Source organism: Glossina fuscipes, unplaced genomic scaffold, assembly GCF_014805625.2.
Source record: "Glossina fuscipes isolate IAEA_lab_2018 unplaced genomic scaffold, Yale_Gfus_2 154, whole genome shotgun sequence".
Classification (NCBI taxonomy): domain Eukaryota; kingdom Metazoa; phylum Arthropoda; class Insecta; order Diptera; family Glossinidae; genus Glossina; species Glossina fuscipes.
The window spans coordinates 266,028-280,725 of record NW_023998497.1 but is presented as its reverse complement, the minus strand read 5'-3'; the positions used below and the strand labels follow the sequence as shown (position 1 = coordinate 280,725).

Below are 14,698 nucleotides of genomic sequence, written 5' to 3'. Positions count from 1 at the left end.
ACATTGCAGTCGCTGATGTACTTTCCATTATATTTAGCTTGTAACCACTTAGGTGGTTGGTGAGCAGCGTTCATATCAAATTCAATACCATAAAGTAGGATCCAAAGTATTTGACTGACAAACTGTAGATAATGATTGGTGCCAAATCCAGAAAATATTTCCCGTACATTGGTCGCACGAGTTTGGGGGCATCAAGCGTGACATGCTGAAGGAAATGATGAAAACGGGCCTTATACAGGAAATGGTGGAGGAGCCTATGCATTTTTTAACAAAGATTCTCTTATGTGGACATTATAGACATTATTGATGAGTCGAATGTTGGCAGTTGGCGGTTATTCCCATTTTAGTTTAAGTGCGCGCAATTTCGGCACCTTCGGTCTTATTACGCTTTAAAGAACTTCGTTCTTCTTAAGCCACTTTTTCCTTTATTCTCGTTTTCTGTAAATTAAACCAGTTACGAGTGCCGGAAGTAAGATTTTAAATATTTTATATTCTTGTATTTTACCAATACAGGTATTTAAGAAAGAAGATGCGAAGCGCTTGACATTAAAGTTGAATGAATTGTGCCACTTATGCAGACTGCGCGAGGAAATATTTCGTTCATCTAACGGGGATTTGTACTACTTTAACAGATTCCTTGAGGAGTTGACTTCCTTAACTTTTCACTTCTGATTAAAGGTTATATGGGACGGAGTTGAAAAAATGGCAGTTCGATTCAAATTTTTCGCGTATTACCGAAGGGTATGATTCAGTTCAGATCGTTGACGAAAAATTTTGAAAATTCTTATGCTTTCTCATATAAGGACTGTTTCAACACAGGTCGCTACATGGGTACTGATCGCAAAGGTGATCCGATCGATTGTTAAGCATCTCAAAATTTGCAATTCACATTTTTATGTTATGTTACAATTTAGTGTACATTTCAAAATTTCCGCGTATGGCAATACCGCTTTGAAGTAGCAAACAAAAAAATCCCTTCAGTATATTTATTTTTGTTTCTCTTATTTTATTAGCTAGGAGTTTTTTAATTTTCCTTTTGTGAAAAATGTTTGGTTGGAAGATTAATGATTATGATATTAAATTAGAATTAGCCAAATGTTCCAATGGCACGGTTTACATGGCTCGCAATGCGAGCAATCAATACGTTGCGTTGAAGAAATATCATTTAGAGAAGGCATCAAAAGAAGATGCGGAACAAATACGCGACGATGTTTTGGCTATGCGTCAATTTAGTCATCCGAACTTGCATACATTTTTTACGGCATTTGTAAATGAAAGTGATTTATGGGTTACAACCCCTCTAATGTGTTTTGGCAGCTGCCGCGATACAATAAAAAATTGTTTCAATACAGGTGCGATGTGGTGTGGTCTCCTTGAATGCAAGCCAAGATGTGACATGTTTTAATGGAATTTTTATTCGCAAGTTTAGGTTTCCCTGAAATTCTTATTGCGCTAATAATGAGGGATGTTTTGGCCGGCATTGAATATTTACATCGTCGTGGTTATATACATCGTTCGATCAGAGGGAGTCATATCTTACTAAATCAAACTAAAGCTGTGCTGACAGGTTTTCGCGATTGTACAAGTTTCTTATCACATGGCGGTCGTGTTACAGCGTTGCACCAGCTTCCGCCACATAGTGCGCGCAGTTTAAATTGGTTAGCTCCCGAAGTTTTAGAACAAAATTTGATTGGTTACACTGAGAAATCAGATATATACTCTCTTGGCATAACTTGTTGTGAACTTGCTAACGGTATAGAACCTTTTGCTGATTCGCAACCTACATTTATGTTTACGGAAAAGATACGCGGCAATGTTCCAACTCTCCTAGACCGTACTACTTGCCCAGCCGTAGATGAAATAATAGGTAAAAAAAAAAGAAAAAGTCACTGAAAATTATCAACAGCCTTCAACATTATTATTTCTGTGTATAGATATTCTAGCCACTACAAATAAAACCAATTCCAGCCTAGCTGCCGCAACGCAACAAATTTACTTGCAACGTTTGTTTACAGATGAATTTCATCAATTCACGGAGATATGTATGGAAAAGAAACCCACTAATCGTTGGGCAGCCTTTAAATTACTTAGCCATACATTTTTCAAACAATGTCGTCATGCAAGTATCTTGGACGTAACGCAACGCTACGGAATGCAAATAACTGATTACGAACAGTTAAGAGGTAGGCTACGGAAATCCTTAGACAATATAAAATAATAAAATTCTTATACGCTTTCGTCATCTTTCAGACAACAGTTTGCATATAAATACAAAATTAAACGATATCAAGATTACGGATAATGCTGATCGGGCATGTGATACATGGTCTTGGGAATTTTGAAACGAACAATAGGAAGACACTTAATAACATTTTATATATTCCCAAAACACGAGTCTAACATCCACATCGTGGTATGATTCGCTTTATGAATACGCTCAAGCTTAAGTAAGGCTTTTTACTTTTAAGACGATGTTCAAAAAACGGGTGCTTACATACATTCATTGAACGAACAAGTCCTCCTTTCTACATGAAATTCAAGTTCTTTTTCGAAGATTAAAAAAACGTTTAACTATTTCACTTTCAATAAAGTGTTTTTTCCACTTTTTTGTTTTTTTTTTGTTTTTTGTAAAAACAAAGTCCTTCAGAGTTAATTTCTACTATTTTCTGATGTTTTCTGATCTAGCTATGTAATGAGGGAGTAGTATTTGCTTACGTTTGACTGAGAAGGGGAGAGATCAGGCACAGCGCGAAAGACAACAACTGCTGGTAGATTGTTCCAAAGCCACGAAATGTGATTAAAGAGTAACGAGTCGCGGTAGCTTGCCGTACAATGAGCAGGCAATTTCAGGACGAGTGGGTGGGAATGCTGGAAAAGCCTTGTAATTCTAACAAATTAATTGATGGAAAAATCTTATTTATTTCTGTAGTGCACTTGTGTGTGTAAATCATTATCTGCAATAAATGTTTTCATCCAAATATCGCACACTTTTCCTTAAGCGCTCCCGAATACTACTTGGGTCGAAAGAACATCTGGCAAGGAAGTTGCAGCCGCACTTCTTATTTGTTGATTTCTGACTCCTATAACACACTAACAGACGTCTTGAGAAAATATTTATGTTCATTTAATCCTAATCTTACCAGAGTGAGCCTTTGAGTCACTTTTGAATTGTGAGCACAAATATTTAGCTCTCTATCGTATCTTCGATAGAAAGGACAAAATAGCGGGCAAAATCTCGGACAGACATGCGTGGGGAAAGTATAAATGAAGACACACTCATTTTATAGAATATAAAAATCTACATTTTTATTAATTTATTTTTATTATAGAACAAATTGTTTAGATGTAATATACTTTTCAAAGAAAAAAACAACAGAAGCAAAAATTAGTATGTAAACGTATAAAATGTGTTTTTTCTTTTTTTATAATTGTGGGCTCAAAAAATTATGTAAATATACAAATACTTTGTAAATGCAAACAAATCATTTTACCGGTAAAATACTTGTGTAACAGATTTCTCAATAAAAAAAAAAAAGATTAAAAAGGAAATGCTGCTTAAATATTCTAAGTAGGCATAAAAATTCTATATATATATATATGTATCGTAGTGGTAGTGTTTTTTTATTATTTGGTTAACTCTTCCCTTTCAGCCACTCATGACCATACGTACGAATTCTTCGTAATTGACATTACCTTGGGAATCTTCTTGATTAGCTAGTAATTGTTCAACTTCTTCATCAGTTAATTTCTCGCCCAGTGTAGTAAGCAAATGTCTTAGTTCGGCCGATGATATAAAACCACTTGCATCTTTGTCAAAATGACGTAAGCCCTCAATAAAATCGTCAGCTGTATCAGCCGAACGAGCCTTAGAAATTGCTTGATAAATAGGTAGGAATACTTCAAAGGATATGCGCTCATCCGACTTTAATTGATGTGTACACTTTTTCACATCCGATTCGGTGGGGTTTTGCCCCAAGGCTCGCAAGCATTCACCCACTTGGCTAAGTTGGATTTTCCCATCACCACGATTGTCAAACAAATTGAAGGCTTCTTGAAAATCTATAAGAAATACAAAAAGGGGGAAAAAGGAAATATTAAAAAATGCTCAAGCTTTTCGCACACATTTATATTAAAATGAATATCATACCCTCCAAGGTAGTAAATGTGTATTTAGTGGGCGGGTCGTATATATACATTTTAGCTTAAATGAGAATCGGAAAAATGTATAAATGCAATTTCACCCCGTGAAATGGAAACAACTACTAAAACTTCAACTTAATAAAATTTACGATAAATGCCTAAAATTTATTTGCCTGTCTAAAAATGTTGTATATATTTTTCATACCCAATTTGTACATAACCAGTATGTAGACATAATTCTTATACCCCTCTCTTCGTCTGTCTACTTGTATCCAACACTTTGCTGATATTTTAAGTCTGCTTAGGCTCTTGTTATACTCTTTCGTTAGAAATGCCTCTTCTCTTCAATTAATCGGTTTGTTTTTCGGAGCTCTCAAAAAACGTATTTAATCAATTTTTAAATGAATGTTATGAACCTCTCTGGAGGCAGTAGATATTTGAAATCGTTTTCCTTACAATTGTAGCATCAAATTAAGCCAGAACATGCCATTCCAGTCAGGCAATATGGACCACTAGATATCCTACACAACGTCATCTAATGCAACTGTTCACTAGTTTTGGTATTAATACATCAAAAATTACACATTATTTTCACACAAAAACATACTTCTCATGAAAGTCCACCTGAAGTATCACATGATGTGACCTAAACTTTGCCAGATTAATTTAGTTCGTACAAAATTTTATTATTTCGTCAGTTTCCTGCATAAGAAACAAGAAATTAGACTTTCTATCCATATAAGTGCGTGCTTTTCATGATAACCTCTATATATGTTAGGAGCTTAAAATGTAGACTTATCTGTTCCAAATTCTCTATCGTTACCTTTTTCGGTAAATTGCTACTGTGCACCAATTTCCATCGTAAAATATTAAATATTAAATATTATTCTTCTGAACGTCTTGCTCTTCGTGAGATATCTCATAGGGATTGGGGTCCCATACGGTTTTAATTTGCTTCATTTTATTTTTAAGTCAATTTGATTATCATGAAGAAGTTTTCATAATGAAACATTAACATTAAGAATTTATATTTCCTGAGACAGCTTATATGCGGTGGATTCCCAAAAATAGACCTACTAGGCCCAAATCCGGTAATGTTGATTTCTTTCTCATTTTATTATTATGAACCAATTTTCATCATGAAATATTGAAAACTGAACAATTTGCCAGTTTCTCTAAGAAAGCATTTATGAGGAGTTCAAAAATTGCCCAACCGAAGTAGAATTTTTATACCAATTATGAAAATCAAAATATTACTACTCAGGGACTTTCGTAGTGAAATTTTGAAAATTGCAATTTTCTTTCACAGAAAGGCTTTTCAAAATAGGGCGTTATATAGAAAGCTGTCGAAAAAGGGAACCGACACTTCAGAGCACTAGATTTCATCAAAATATGTCCAAAATTACGACCTGTAGGTTGAACGCTAAAATATTTGCATAGAGATCAGATGAACAGTCAAGCGTACATAAGTTCAGAAAGTGATTCAGAAAATGAATCTGAGTCGATCAGTATAATAAATGGTAGGTATGTCTTAAGCCCTACTGGGCGTTACATTCGGCCGCGAACTTAATACAGTCGGATAAACATTTGTAGATAGACATTAAGTGATAAAACGTAAAGACACACTAAGAAAGTAGTTTATACACTAATTCTATCGCAACCATCATGCAATCGATATGCCATAAGAAACACGTATTGTCTCAATTGGATCCCGTTTTGTTATAAAAATTTGAAGGTGAAAAAAAAGGAATTAGAAAACTAAACCTGGCTAGATACGTCCTTAAATCAAACTTCATGACGCGCATAATATTCATACAAAAAAGAAAAGAAGCGCTTAATATTAACTATGTTGATCTCAAAGTCGTGCTCTTGTCGTGGACACTGTATGTTTATTTCTTATGATGGGGATGATGTCATATTCATTTCGTCAAAACGCTTGCAACGCCCAGAAGGAGACTTCAGAGACCCCACAAAGTATATATATTCTTGATCCTGATCTTTTCGCAGCTTGGTATTGGAAATGGTTCAAATCAGTCGAAGGAGACGCCTACAGTACCACGTAAACTGACAACTCTCCATTTTTGAAAAGAAATAAAAATTGTTTTTTTTCTCATTACTCGTAAACAACAGCAGATAAAGCTACAAAAAGTGGACCGCCTATTGTATGGGCGACGCTGTAGTGCCCCTACAAAAATGGAGAAACCAGACGGGCCTAGTTAGGTTTTATAGTGTCACAATTTCTTTTCCTTTCCAAGATCGTTATCACGCGCAGAAGAGAGGTTCAAAAGCCCCACAAAGTGTATGAATCCTTGGCCAGTTTCAAGTTCAGAATGCATCTGCGAATGTTGGTCCATTCATCTGTTCGTCTATCCGTCTACGTAAATGTGTAGTATCTCTGGTAAACATTCTCTCGTTTGCAAAAATGACAATATCGGCTAGAAGTTTGCAAAAAAATTTGAAATTGACTTAAAGCGGTCAAACGAAACGACTATTATCCTCAAAGACCTATACAGAAAATATTGAAAACATCTTTGTTTTATGTGTTTTTGGCTTGTTACTTATAAACCACGACACGTACACTACATAAATTTCCAAAATCGGCCTCTTCCACATAATTTTATAACGCACAGAAGCAAGGCTCTTGGCCAGTTTCAAATTCGGAATGTACCAAACCTGTCCGTCTGTCCATCTGTTCGTCTGTGCAACTGCGTAGAATTTGAAAATGACCCAAACTTTTCAAGAAGTACGCTTACAACGCCCACTCGTCTATATAAGGAAAACTGCGAACACCTTTGCTTCCCGTGCAAGGTGCAAGACACACCTACACTTTTATTCTAAAAATGTAAAAAATCAAGCAATCAATGAAAATAGGGTATGAAAATGTAATTCTTTTCTTTTTTTCGGGATTACGATGTTGGGTATAAAAGATTAGGTCACGATCCGGTATAATTTTGTTATTTATAACGCGCCCCATCACAAATATTTTGTACGCAACCCTCAGAAATTCATTTAATAAACTCTTTAGGCGGTGTACATGTATGCTTTACAAAGATTTCCATTTAATTTATTCATGTCTGTCCGCTCGGGCTTATTTCGAGTTTGAAGATGACCATGATAACCAAAGTAGAGAAATGAAAAAAAGTATTTTTAAAAATAATAATAAAGTTGATATATTCATTATTTGCCTATGACGAAATAGTCTCCATCAAGCACTCGATGCATTAAACATTGTAGAAAGGGAATGCTGGCTGTGCAAGATTTTAAAATTATCAAAATTTTTGCCATAAATGTCAAAGCCCATTTAACATTTGTGGACTCGTTTTCGGAGCGTCTAAGCGCGGGCTCTGCTAATTTCTTGAAAGTATCTCGTGAACTCAATACTAGTAAAATATTTGGCTTTATTGCAACGACTGGACTAACCATTTAAACAAAGGAATAATTGATAGCCTTAGTTGTTAGTGATCATCCTTTTTTTTGTAGTCGCAAAATTTATTTCTTGGCTCTAAATAAATTGCACACAAACAACAATATTAAGAGACGAAATGTACACCAAATCTAACTATCTAACTAATTACGGCGCAAATACTTCATTGCTTTTGGCTATGTTGTGAATGTTGGCCATATAATAAAATTAAAAAAAAAATACTCACTTAATTGCACTTATAGAAGAAACAAGCAAGTAAAATGTATATTCGCCTTAGCGCGAATATTTGACACCCAACGTTCCTAAACAATGTATTGTAATTGCTAAATATTTTATTAAATCTCAGTTGGCGATTTGGAACGATTTTTACAGAACGAAGTTGTAATGTACCCCTAATTTAAGTCATAATAACTGCAGGGGTTTTAATATATTACAATGATATTTACTTTGCACGTTTACATTACTTTCCCAAATATTTTCAATCGGAACGATACTGCAGTATAATTGCTTTCTTTTTAATTACCAAATATCAAAGAGGAGTTAAAGATAAAGGAGCTCGTATTCGAACACAACATTTTGCAATGAAAGCTTTTTAGATCTCAAAACCTCACTGTCCATCCTGATGTTTAAAAAATGAAGCGTGGCAACAACCGACAGGCGAACGTTCTTTTAATGCTAGATCGATTAACATTGCGTATAGTTTTGGTTTAATTTGCTTTGTATTTCTAGGTGACAGTCGGAGGGGGGAAGGAACATAACGTATCGTTAAATCAAATAAATATCCAATAATTAACCGTCTTGGCTAGCAAAGCGAAGTTGTCAATAAATATAATTGCGTAATTTTCTACGAAATCCAATGGAAAATTTTGTTTTCTTTTTTTTTACAACGAGGAAAATAAATCGAGTTTCTCCTTTTAAGGATTTATCTTTAATAGAACGTGCTTCGCTACAACAACCATTTACGGTTGAAGGTGTTCTGTGCAAAGGTCACACAAATAATATATACGAAGAAAAAACTATATAAAATGGAAGCAGTTCGTAATAAATAAAACATTTGTTTTCTAGACAACACAATGGGAGGTAAGAAAACACGAAATGTATTCTGATGCGCTGCTGTAAACTTTCGATGAGTTACCAATAATGATTAAAGCAAAAGTTATTTGATCAAATAACTTCCACTGACAACGCAGTAGAAGATAAGAAGACACCAAATATACTCTGATGATCTTTTCTAAATTTTTTTTGGAAAATCATTTGATCTCGAATTGCCTAATTTATCCGTTTCTTTTCAAACATGCGTCATTTTCCACATCACTTTGAAAGCAACTCCCAAATAAGATAAAATCTCGAGTTCGTTTTCAGGTTTTGATAATTTTCTTTAACTTACCAGCAAGCTGGTCTTCCGTATAATTAGCCTAAAATGAACGAAGGATATTATTTTGGTAGTTTGCTTATTTTAGAGACGTTTCGATATTATTTAAGCTTAACTTACCATATTTTATTTAATTATATTAAAGTAGCAAAAGAAAATTTACAACTATTCTAAAGAAAATCGTTTTGGAATGTGTCACTAATTTATTTTCTTATTCTACCATTTCTTCTTTGTTCAGTTTCTTTCTTTTGTTTTTTTTTCTTTTATAAGAAAAGTATTGCCATTTTTACTGCATTGACTGCCTGACTACATGGTAATGCCACTTAGAAAATTAAATAAGAAAGTTTTGTGAAGGAAAGGCCACCCTATACAACAACACGACAATAACAACAACAACTACAAATTGAGGTTAAATAAAATGCAAAATACATTTTCTCCTAACAAACTTTACGGAAAGATTCTTGCATTTGGTCGTTTTTAAGAAGAGCGAAAAATATCTGAAAAAATATAAATTTAAAATAAAATAATAATTATTACATAAAAATGTTTTTAAAAAATAGTAAGCAAAGTACAAAAAGTAATTTTTGAAGGCGAATACAAAAAAATAAAAGGCAAATGCAATACGAAAAATAAGCAACAAGAGAAAACGTAAATAAAACAAAAAAACAAAAACAATATCGCATACAATTAGAAGTCTTTGTTTGTGATTAAAATAAAAAATAATATGTAATAATGTATTAAAAAACAAAAGGGAAAATATAATTAAAAAAAAAAGAAGAAATTACTACAAGCAACTTACTACGCATTTACCAATATATGTATATATATATGAATATATTTATATAAATATATACATACATATTTATATATATATATATATTTATATATATATATATATTTGTGTGTGCAAATTGTTTAAAAATTTTTCCCATCTTGTTTGTTATTTTTTTTTTTTACAACCCATAAAGAAAAGTGCTGTGATTGTTGTAACAAAGACCTGAGAACGGCAGCAGTAGTGGTTGAACAAAGAAAAGTTCCAAAAAGAAAAATAGATATACAAATTTTTATATATCAACTTTTTAAAATAAGTAGATTTTGATTAATTATTCGAAAATTAAAAAAAAAAAAAAAAAAAAAAAAAAAAGAAAAACCAAACAAAAAGAGAAACTTAAAAAACTTATAATTCCTTTTTTTTGAAATTTTCAGTTTTGTTTTGTTGTTTTTTTTTTCTGTTGTGTTACATTGTTTCGTTTTCCGTTGCATATAAGTATTTGTTCTCCATGTAATGCTAAATTTTAATTATAAAAAAATCATGAATTCTTTTGGAAAAAGTATTCATCAACAGCGTAACGATGTAAGTTTTTTTCTTTTTTAAACACAAGAAAACAATCATTTTATATCTTAATTTATTGCTCCATATTTCACCAATATAAAAAAAATATGACAAAAAGAAGAAAATTATTGCAAGTGGTTTGCTTGTATGTTCGATTAGTTAGTTTCTTTACTAGAAAAAAAATATCTATTTTCTTTGTACCAGGTGAGACCCTCGCTTTGCAACATACACATATATATAGACCCTTGATTAGCTTGGTTAGTGGATATTTGTGCCGAAAACTTGATTTTATTCACAAAACCCTGGCTGGACGATTAACACGATTGATTTCGAATGTTCCTTATTGTAGTCTTACCAGGGTTAATTCAAAAATCATGAAGATAAAAAACGGAAATGCTTTTTCCCTTGTTGTACCTTGAATTTGTAAGTTTTTTTTTTTAAGTATTAGAAAATTCCCCAAGAAAATCTCAAATCAAGTTTTAAAAGGCATATAATGTATTTCGAAAATATAATACGCCCACGGATTTACGTCACTAACCAGTCCCAGACTTTCATTATAAGGATCAATTTGATTTAAGTCAAGCTGCTTGTCTGCCTTAGGTCTACTAATGTGTGTTTGCGATACAAAAGTTAAAATTAAAATCTATTAATCAATAATTAATACGAATTAAAATCAGTTAAGAGTAAAAATGAGTTTTCTGCCAACAAGACTATGAAGTCTCTTCCCTGCACAAGTGACACAACAAAAATAACATTAGAGTAATTCTAATGAATTTTATAATGAAAAAATTAAACAAAATGTACGTAATACAAATCACATTCAGAATATTAGAAAACCCCGGTGGAACAGTTCCAAGTCTATTTACAACAGCTTTGATAAAAGGGGTAGTGAAATCCATAACTTTATAGCGTTAAAAAAAAAAAGTCTTGATGATCTTAAATGTTTATAGCGGGGAAAAATTAAGTTCATCGTACGTGTATAACTGACGAACTGGATTCTTACAAGTACAAGTAAGTCTGTGAATAAAGATAGGATCTCTGGTCATCATGTGCATCATGGTCTAAAATCTTTAGGGCAAATTTCGTTGCGTTGATCTGCCGTATTTGCGTTTATTTTGACTTGTTGTGAAGAGATTTTTTTACATTAACCTTTTTTGGCCTGAATCTGTTAAAAATGGACAGGAGCGAATCACTTTTACAAGCAATCGACCTGTAATGAATTGCTTATCTTGAGAATACCATTACATGAGCAAAGTTCGCAAAGTTTTGTAAAATTCTCAAACCAAAAGTGGTCGTGCAGAGTAGTACGGAGGCTATTCTCTTTCTTCATACAAAACGTAACCTTTTAGATGATAAAAAATATGATTTTCAATACTTTCGTCAAAGGTCAAATGACTTACAAGTTAACAGGATAAATAATCTGAGTTGGATAGACGTATAGCTCCCAGAGAGATTGTTGCTTCACAGAATAATAAACTAGAAAGATCTTCTTAAAAGATGAGAATTAATCCTACTAAGTGTGGACAATGTCAGTTTGCGTTTTGCTTTGGATTCTCTTGTCTATCTGAGAGCTTGCATTAAACTTTTGGCATTACATGGAAAATTTCGCTGAAATGCAGGACGAATTGTATTGTATTTGTACAATTGGACGGTTATTTTAAATGTGATGTCAAATGAAAGTATTTTTCAAAATGTGGAATCGATATATTGAGCGAAGGTATCTTCTTTCCATTCATCATCTAATTGTCGTACTAGCAGTTAGTGGTAAGTGATAAGAAGATCCGACCAAGACCGAATGTAATTACTTTCTTGTTTTTCTTTCTCTGTTCTCTACCAATTTCTTTGTTTGGTAGAAAAAAGCTCGTTTAAACTCGAATGTTTTTGTATACATCTGCATATATGTACGAACGCAATACAATCTCGTCGTACTTGTCCGTATGTTTATAGCAGAGAGATACATACATATTTAAAGTGTATATACACACACACACATATATATATATATATTAAATATTTGACCAATTTAATGTCTCGAATTGATGGATATTAGCTTTTCTATAACTTTCGTAACTAATCTCGTTACTCGTCGAAAAAATGAGCGAAAAATTGATGTAAATGTTATCGGGAAGAATTACCCACAAATTTATGCACTCGTTATCGGAATAAAATGGCAGTGTTGTCAATATATTTTTCCATTTCTATACCTAAGTGATAGGTATCCAAAATTCGCCCTAAAGTCGGTCTTCACTTTTATTTTACAGTGCGATAATTAAGATAATGTTAAGGACCCCTCTCTTTCTCTCTCTCTCTCTCTCTCTTCTCGCTCTTTTTGCTTAAAGCTATGTTAATATGAAGAGAGACTATTAACATTTTTGTTGCAGACATCCTTTGTTCCTTTTTTAGCTGTATTATCCTTATTATTACTGCTTTTTCGGTTTGTTTCAGCTCTGGGATAATTTGAAAGTTCGTAACCCGTCTTTGTTGTCTTCCAAGTTCTTTGTTATTTCCCTTTTCATACTTCTCATACCTAGGAGATAATAACAATTTATTTATCTTCTCTTTGCGATACGCAACAGAGAGAAAAATTCTATTCAACTTTAACTGAATATTTAAGTATTTACCATATGCTCCTGCCTTACGTTTTATCGTTTAATATTTTTTGTCGCCTTTGGAATACGCATACAATAGCCTACATATATTCAACTCTAACTAAATATTTTATTATTTGTCACATGCACTATCTTTCATTTTATTGTTTAACATTTGCTTACCTAAAGGAAAAACAAACTTTAGTTCACATGACAGAGTAAATGGAAAGTAAAAGTAAAAAATTGCCAGTAATTTCAATCTTATTAGAGATTAAATGTATATGTAACTTTCAAATTTTTATTAGTTAACTTATTTGCGTACCATTTATGCATCACCTTCTTAACAATCGCAGATTGATTGATAGGATAGCATAACCAGATTTTTTATGTAATATATTCACATATGTACTATTAACTGGTATTAATGTCGAAATCAATGCAATTGATAAGAAAAATTTTAAAACAAGTTTGGATAGGTCGAAAACCGTGACAGAAGTAGGAGGAAAAATTTTTGAAAGAAATTAAGCAAATATCTATTAGAATTAATTTACCACTACGGATTTACAAATCTAGTATGTATGCAAGTCTATAATGGCATAGAATGTTATAGACGAAAATACCGAAAAATATGGGCGTTTTTCTATGCTGTGGACATGCGTTTAAGCAGATCACGTCAATTTCTTTTATGAGGGATGAGGGATTCACATTCATTTTATCAAAGTGTTTAAGTCCCAGAGATCCCATTGAGTGCATGCATTCTAAAACGGTTTAACCATGTCCGTCCGTCCTGTGGCAAATGCTCTTCTGGCCATAAAACCGCAAGCTTAGCCAGCTTCAAATTCGACAAGAAGATTGCAAGTTCTTTCCCTATTGGTATTGAAATTGAGACAAATCGGTCGAAGGATACGGCCACAGTGCAACTTAACCGCTGATCACTCCTGTTTTCAAAAGGAAAAACACTTAGTTTCTTTCGCGTTACTTATAAACTACAACAGCTATCTCGTTAAAAAGCAATTGTGGAAAAATGAAAAAATAGTGGCCACGCCTACTTAATGTGTGTGTGTGAATGTGTACAACACATAGAAGGTCTTGATAAAGACGCGCCTTTTATTGTACCGATCAATTCAGAATCATATACTGAGCCACTTTTTAAATCGATCCAAGCTTGTCCGTCTATCTGTCAGCGTTGTTTTCGTGTGTGCATCTCAATGAAATTTGATGTAGCGACTCGTTTTCACGAAATGGTTTAGATCGGAGCTAGTTTACGACCGCTTCCCATATAGCGGCTTGTTTGAAAAGTTGTTGAAGTAATGTTGGAGGGCGTTGGAGGGGGAAATTCTCTCTTTCTTCTCTCTTCTCTGTTTTTTCTGAATAATATAACTTTGGGCAGGGTTCGACTGCGAACTCACCCACAATAGCTGGGATATGATAACACTCTCTGAAAAAGAAGAATTCTTTGTCAATAATAACTTATGGTGTCCTCCACCAAATTTTAAGTAAAATGGTCTCAAAAGTCGAGTTTATTTCAACATTGAAAGAACTTTAAACGGTAACATGATTCCCATATAGAGAACTTGATTGGACAACTGTTTTTATTTAATTATATTTTTTTGCTTTTTGTATCTATCATCAAAGGTATATATAGATATGGGTATATTAACTTCGTCACAACATTTGCAATTATGCAATTTTTAAAAAAGAATTTCGAATATGTCAAGAAAATTGAGAGATCGTGCAAACAGTTTGATATTGAAAATAGTCCAAATCGATTAAAAGACACGCCTTTTAAGTTGAATTCATTTCCTCATAGCTTATAGACTTGAATAGATACAACAATAAAA

The 14,698-nt window shown here is 33.0% G+C and overlaps 2 protein-coding genes across 6 annotated transcripts; one reads left to right on the top strand and one right to left on the bottom strand.

The window, feature by feature from the left end:
* The first annotated feature begins 976 nt into the window (after nt 1–976).
* On the top strand, nt 977–3,410 carry LOC119641578 (putative serine/threonine-protein kinase STE20-like). Of its 4 annotated transcripts, none has more exons than XR_005247853.1 (5): nt 977–1,352; nt 1,430–1,867; nt 1,935–2,183; nt 2,251–2,413; nt 2,686–3,410. XR_005247853.1 is itself a non-coding variant. In XM_038040334.1 (4 exons), the coding sequence occupies exons 1-4, from the start codon at nt 1,046–1,048 to the stop codon at nt 2,340–2,342; spliced, it is 1,086 nt and encodes a 361-aa protein (XP_037896262.1). In that variant the 5' UTR covers nt 977–1,045; the 3' UTR covers nt 2,343–3,410. The 4 variants fall into 4 exon arrangements, 1 of the variants encoding a protein (XP_037896262.1); XR_005247852.1 differs by having other exon boundaries at nt 2,251–2,447; XR_005247854.1 differs by having other exon boundaries at nt 2,251–2,859; nt 2,930–3,410.
* A 148-nt stretch (nt 3,411–3,558) lies between these two features.
* Nucleotides 3,559–9,160, bottom strand: LOC119641579 (myosin-2 essential light chain). 2 transcript variants are annotated; one of them, XM_038040337.1, is made up of 3 exons: nt 9,057–9,160; nt 8,952–8,979; nt 3,559–4,059 (listed from the first exon to the last, which is right to left on the bottom strand). In XM_038040337.1, the coding sequence occupies exons 1-3, from the start codon at nt 9,057–9,059 to the stop codon at nt 3,647–3,649; spliced, it is 444 nt and encodes a 147-aa protein (XP_037896265.1). In that variant the 5' UTR covers nt 9,060–9,160; the 3' UTR covers nt 3,559–3,646. The 2 variants fall into 2 exon arrangements, with proteins under 2 accessions (XP_037896265.1, XP_037896264.1); XM_038040336.1 differs by lacking the exons at nt 8,952–8,979; nt 9,057–9,160 and adding an exon at nt 4,148–4,250.
* Between the last annotated feature and the right edge of the window lie 5,538 nt (nt 9,161–14,698).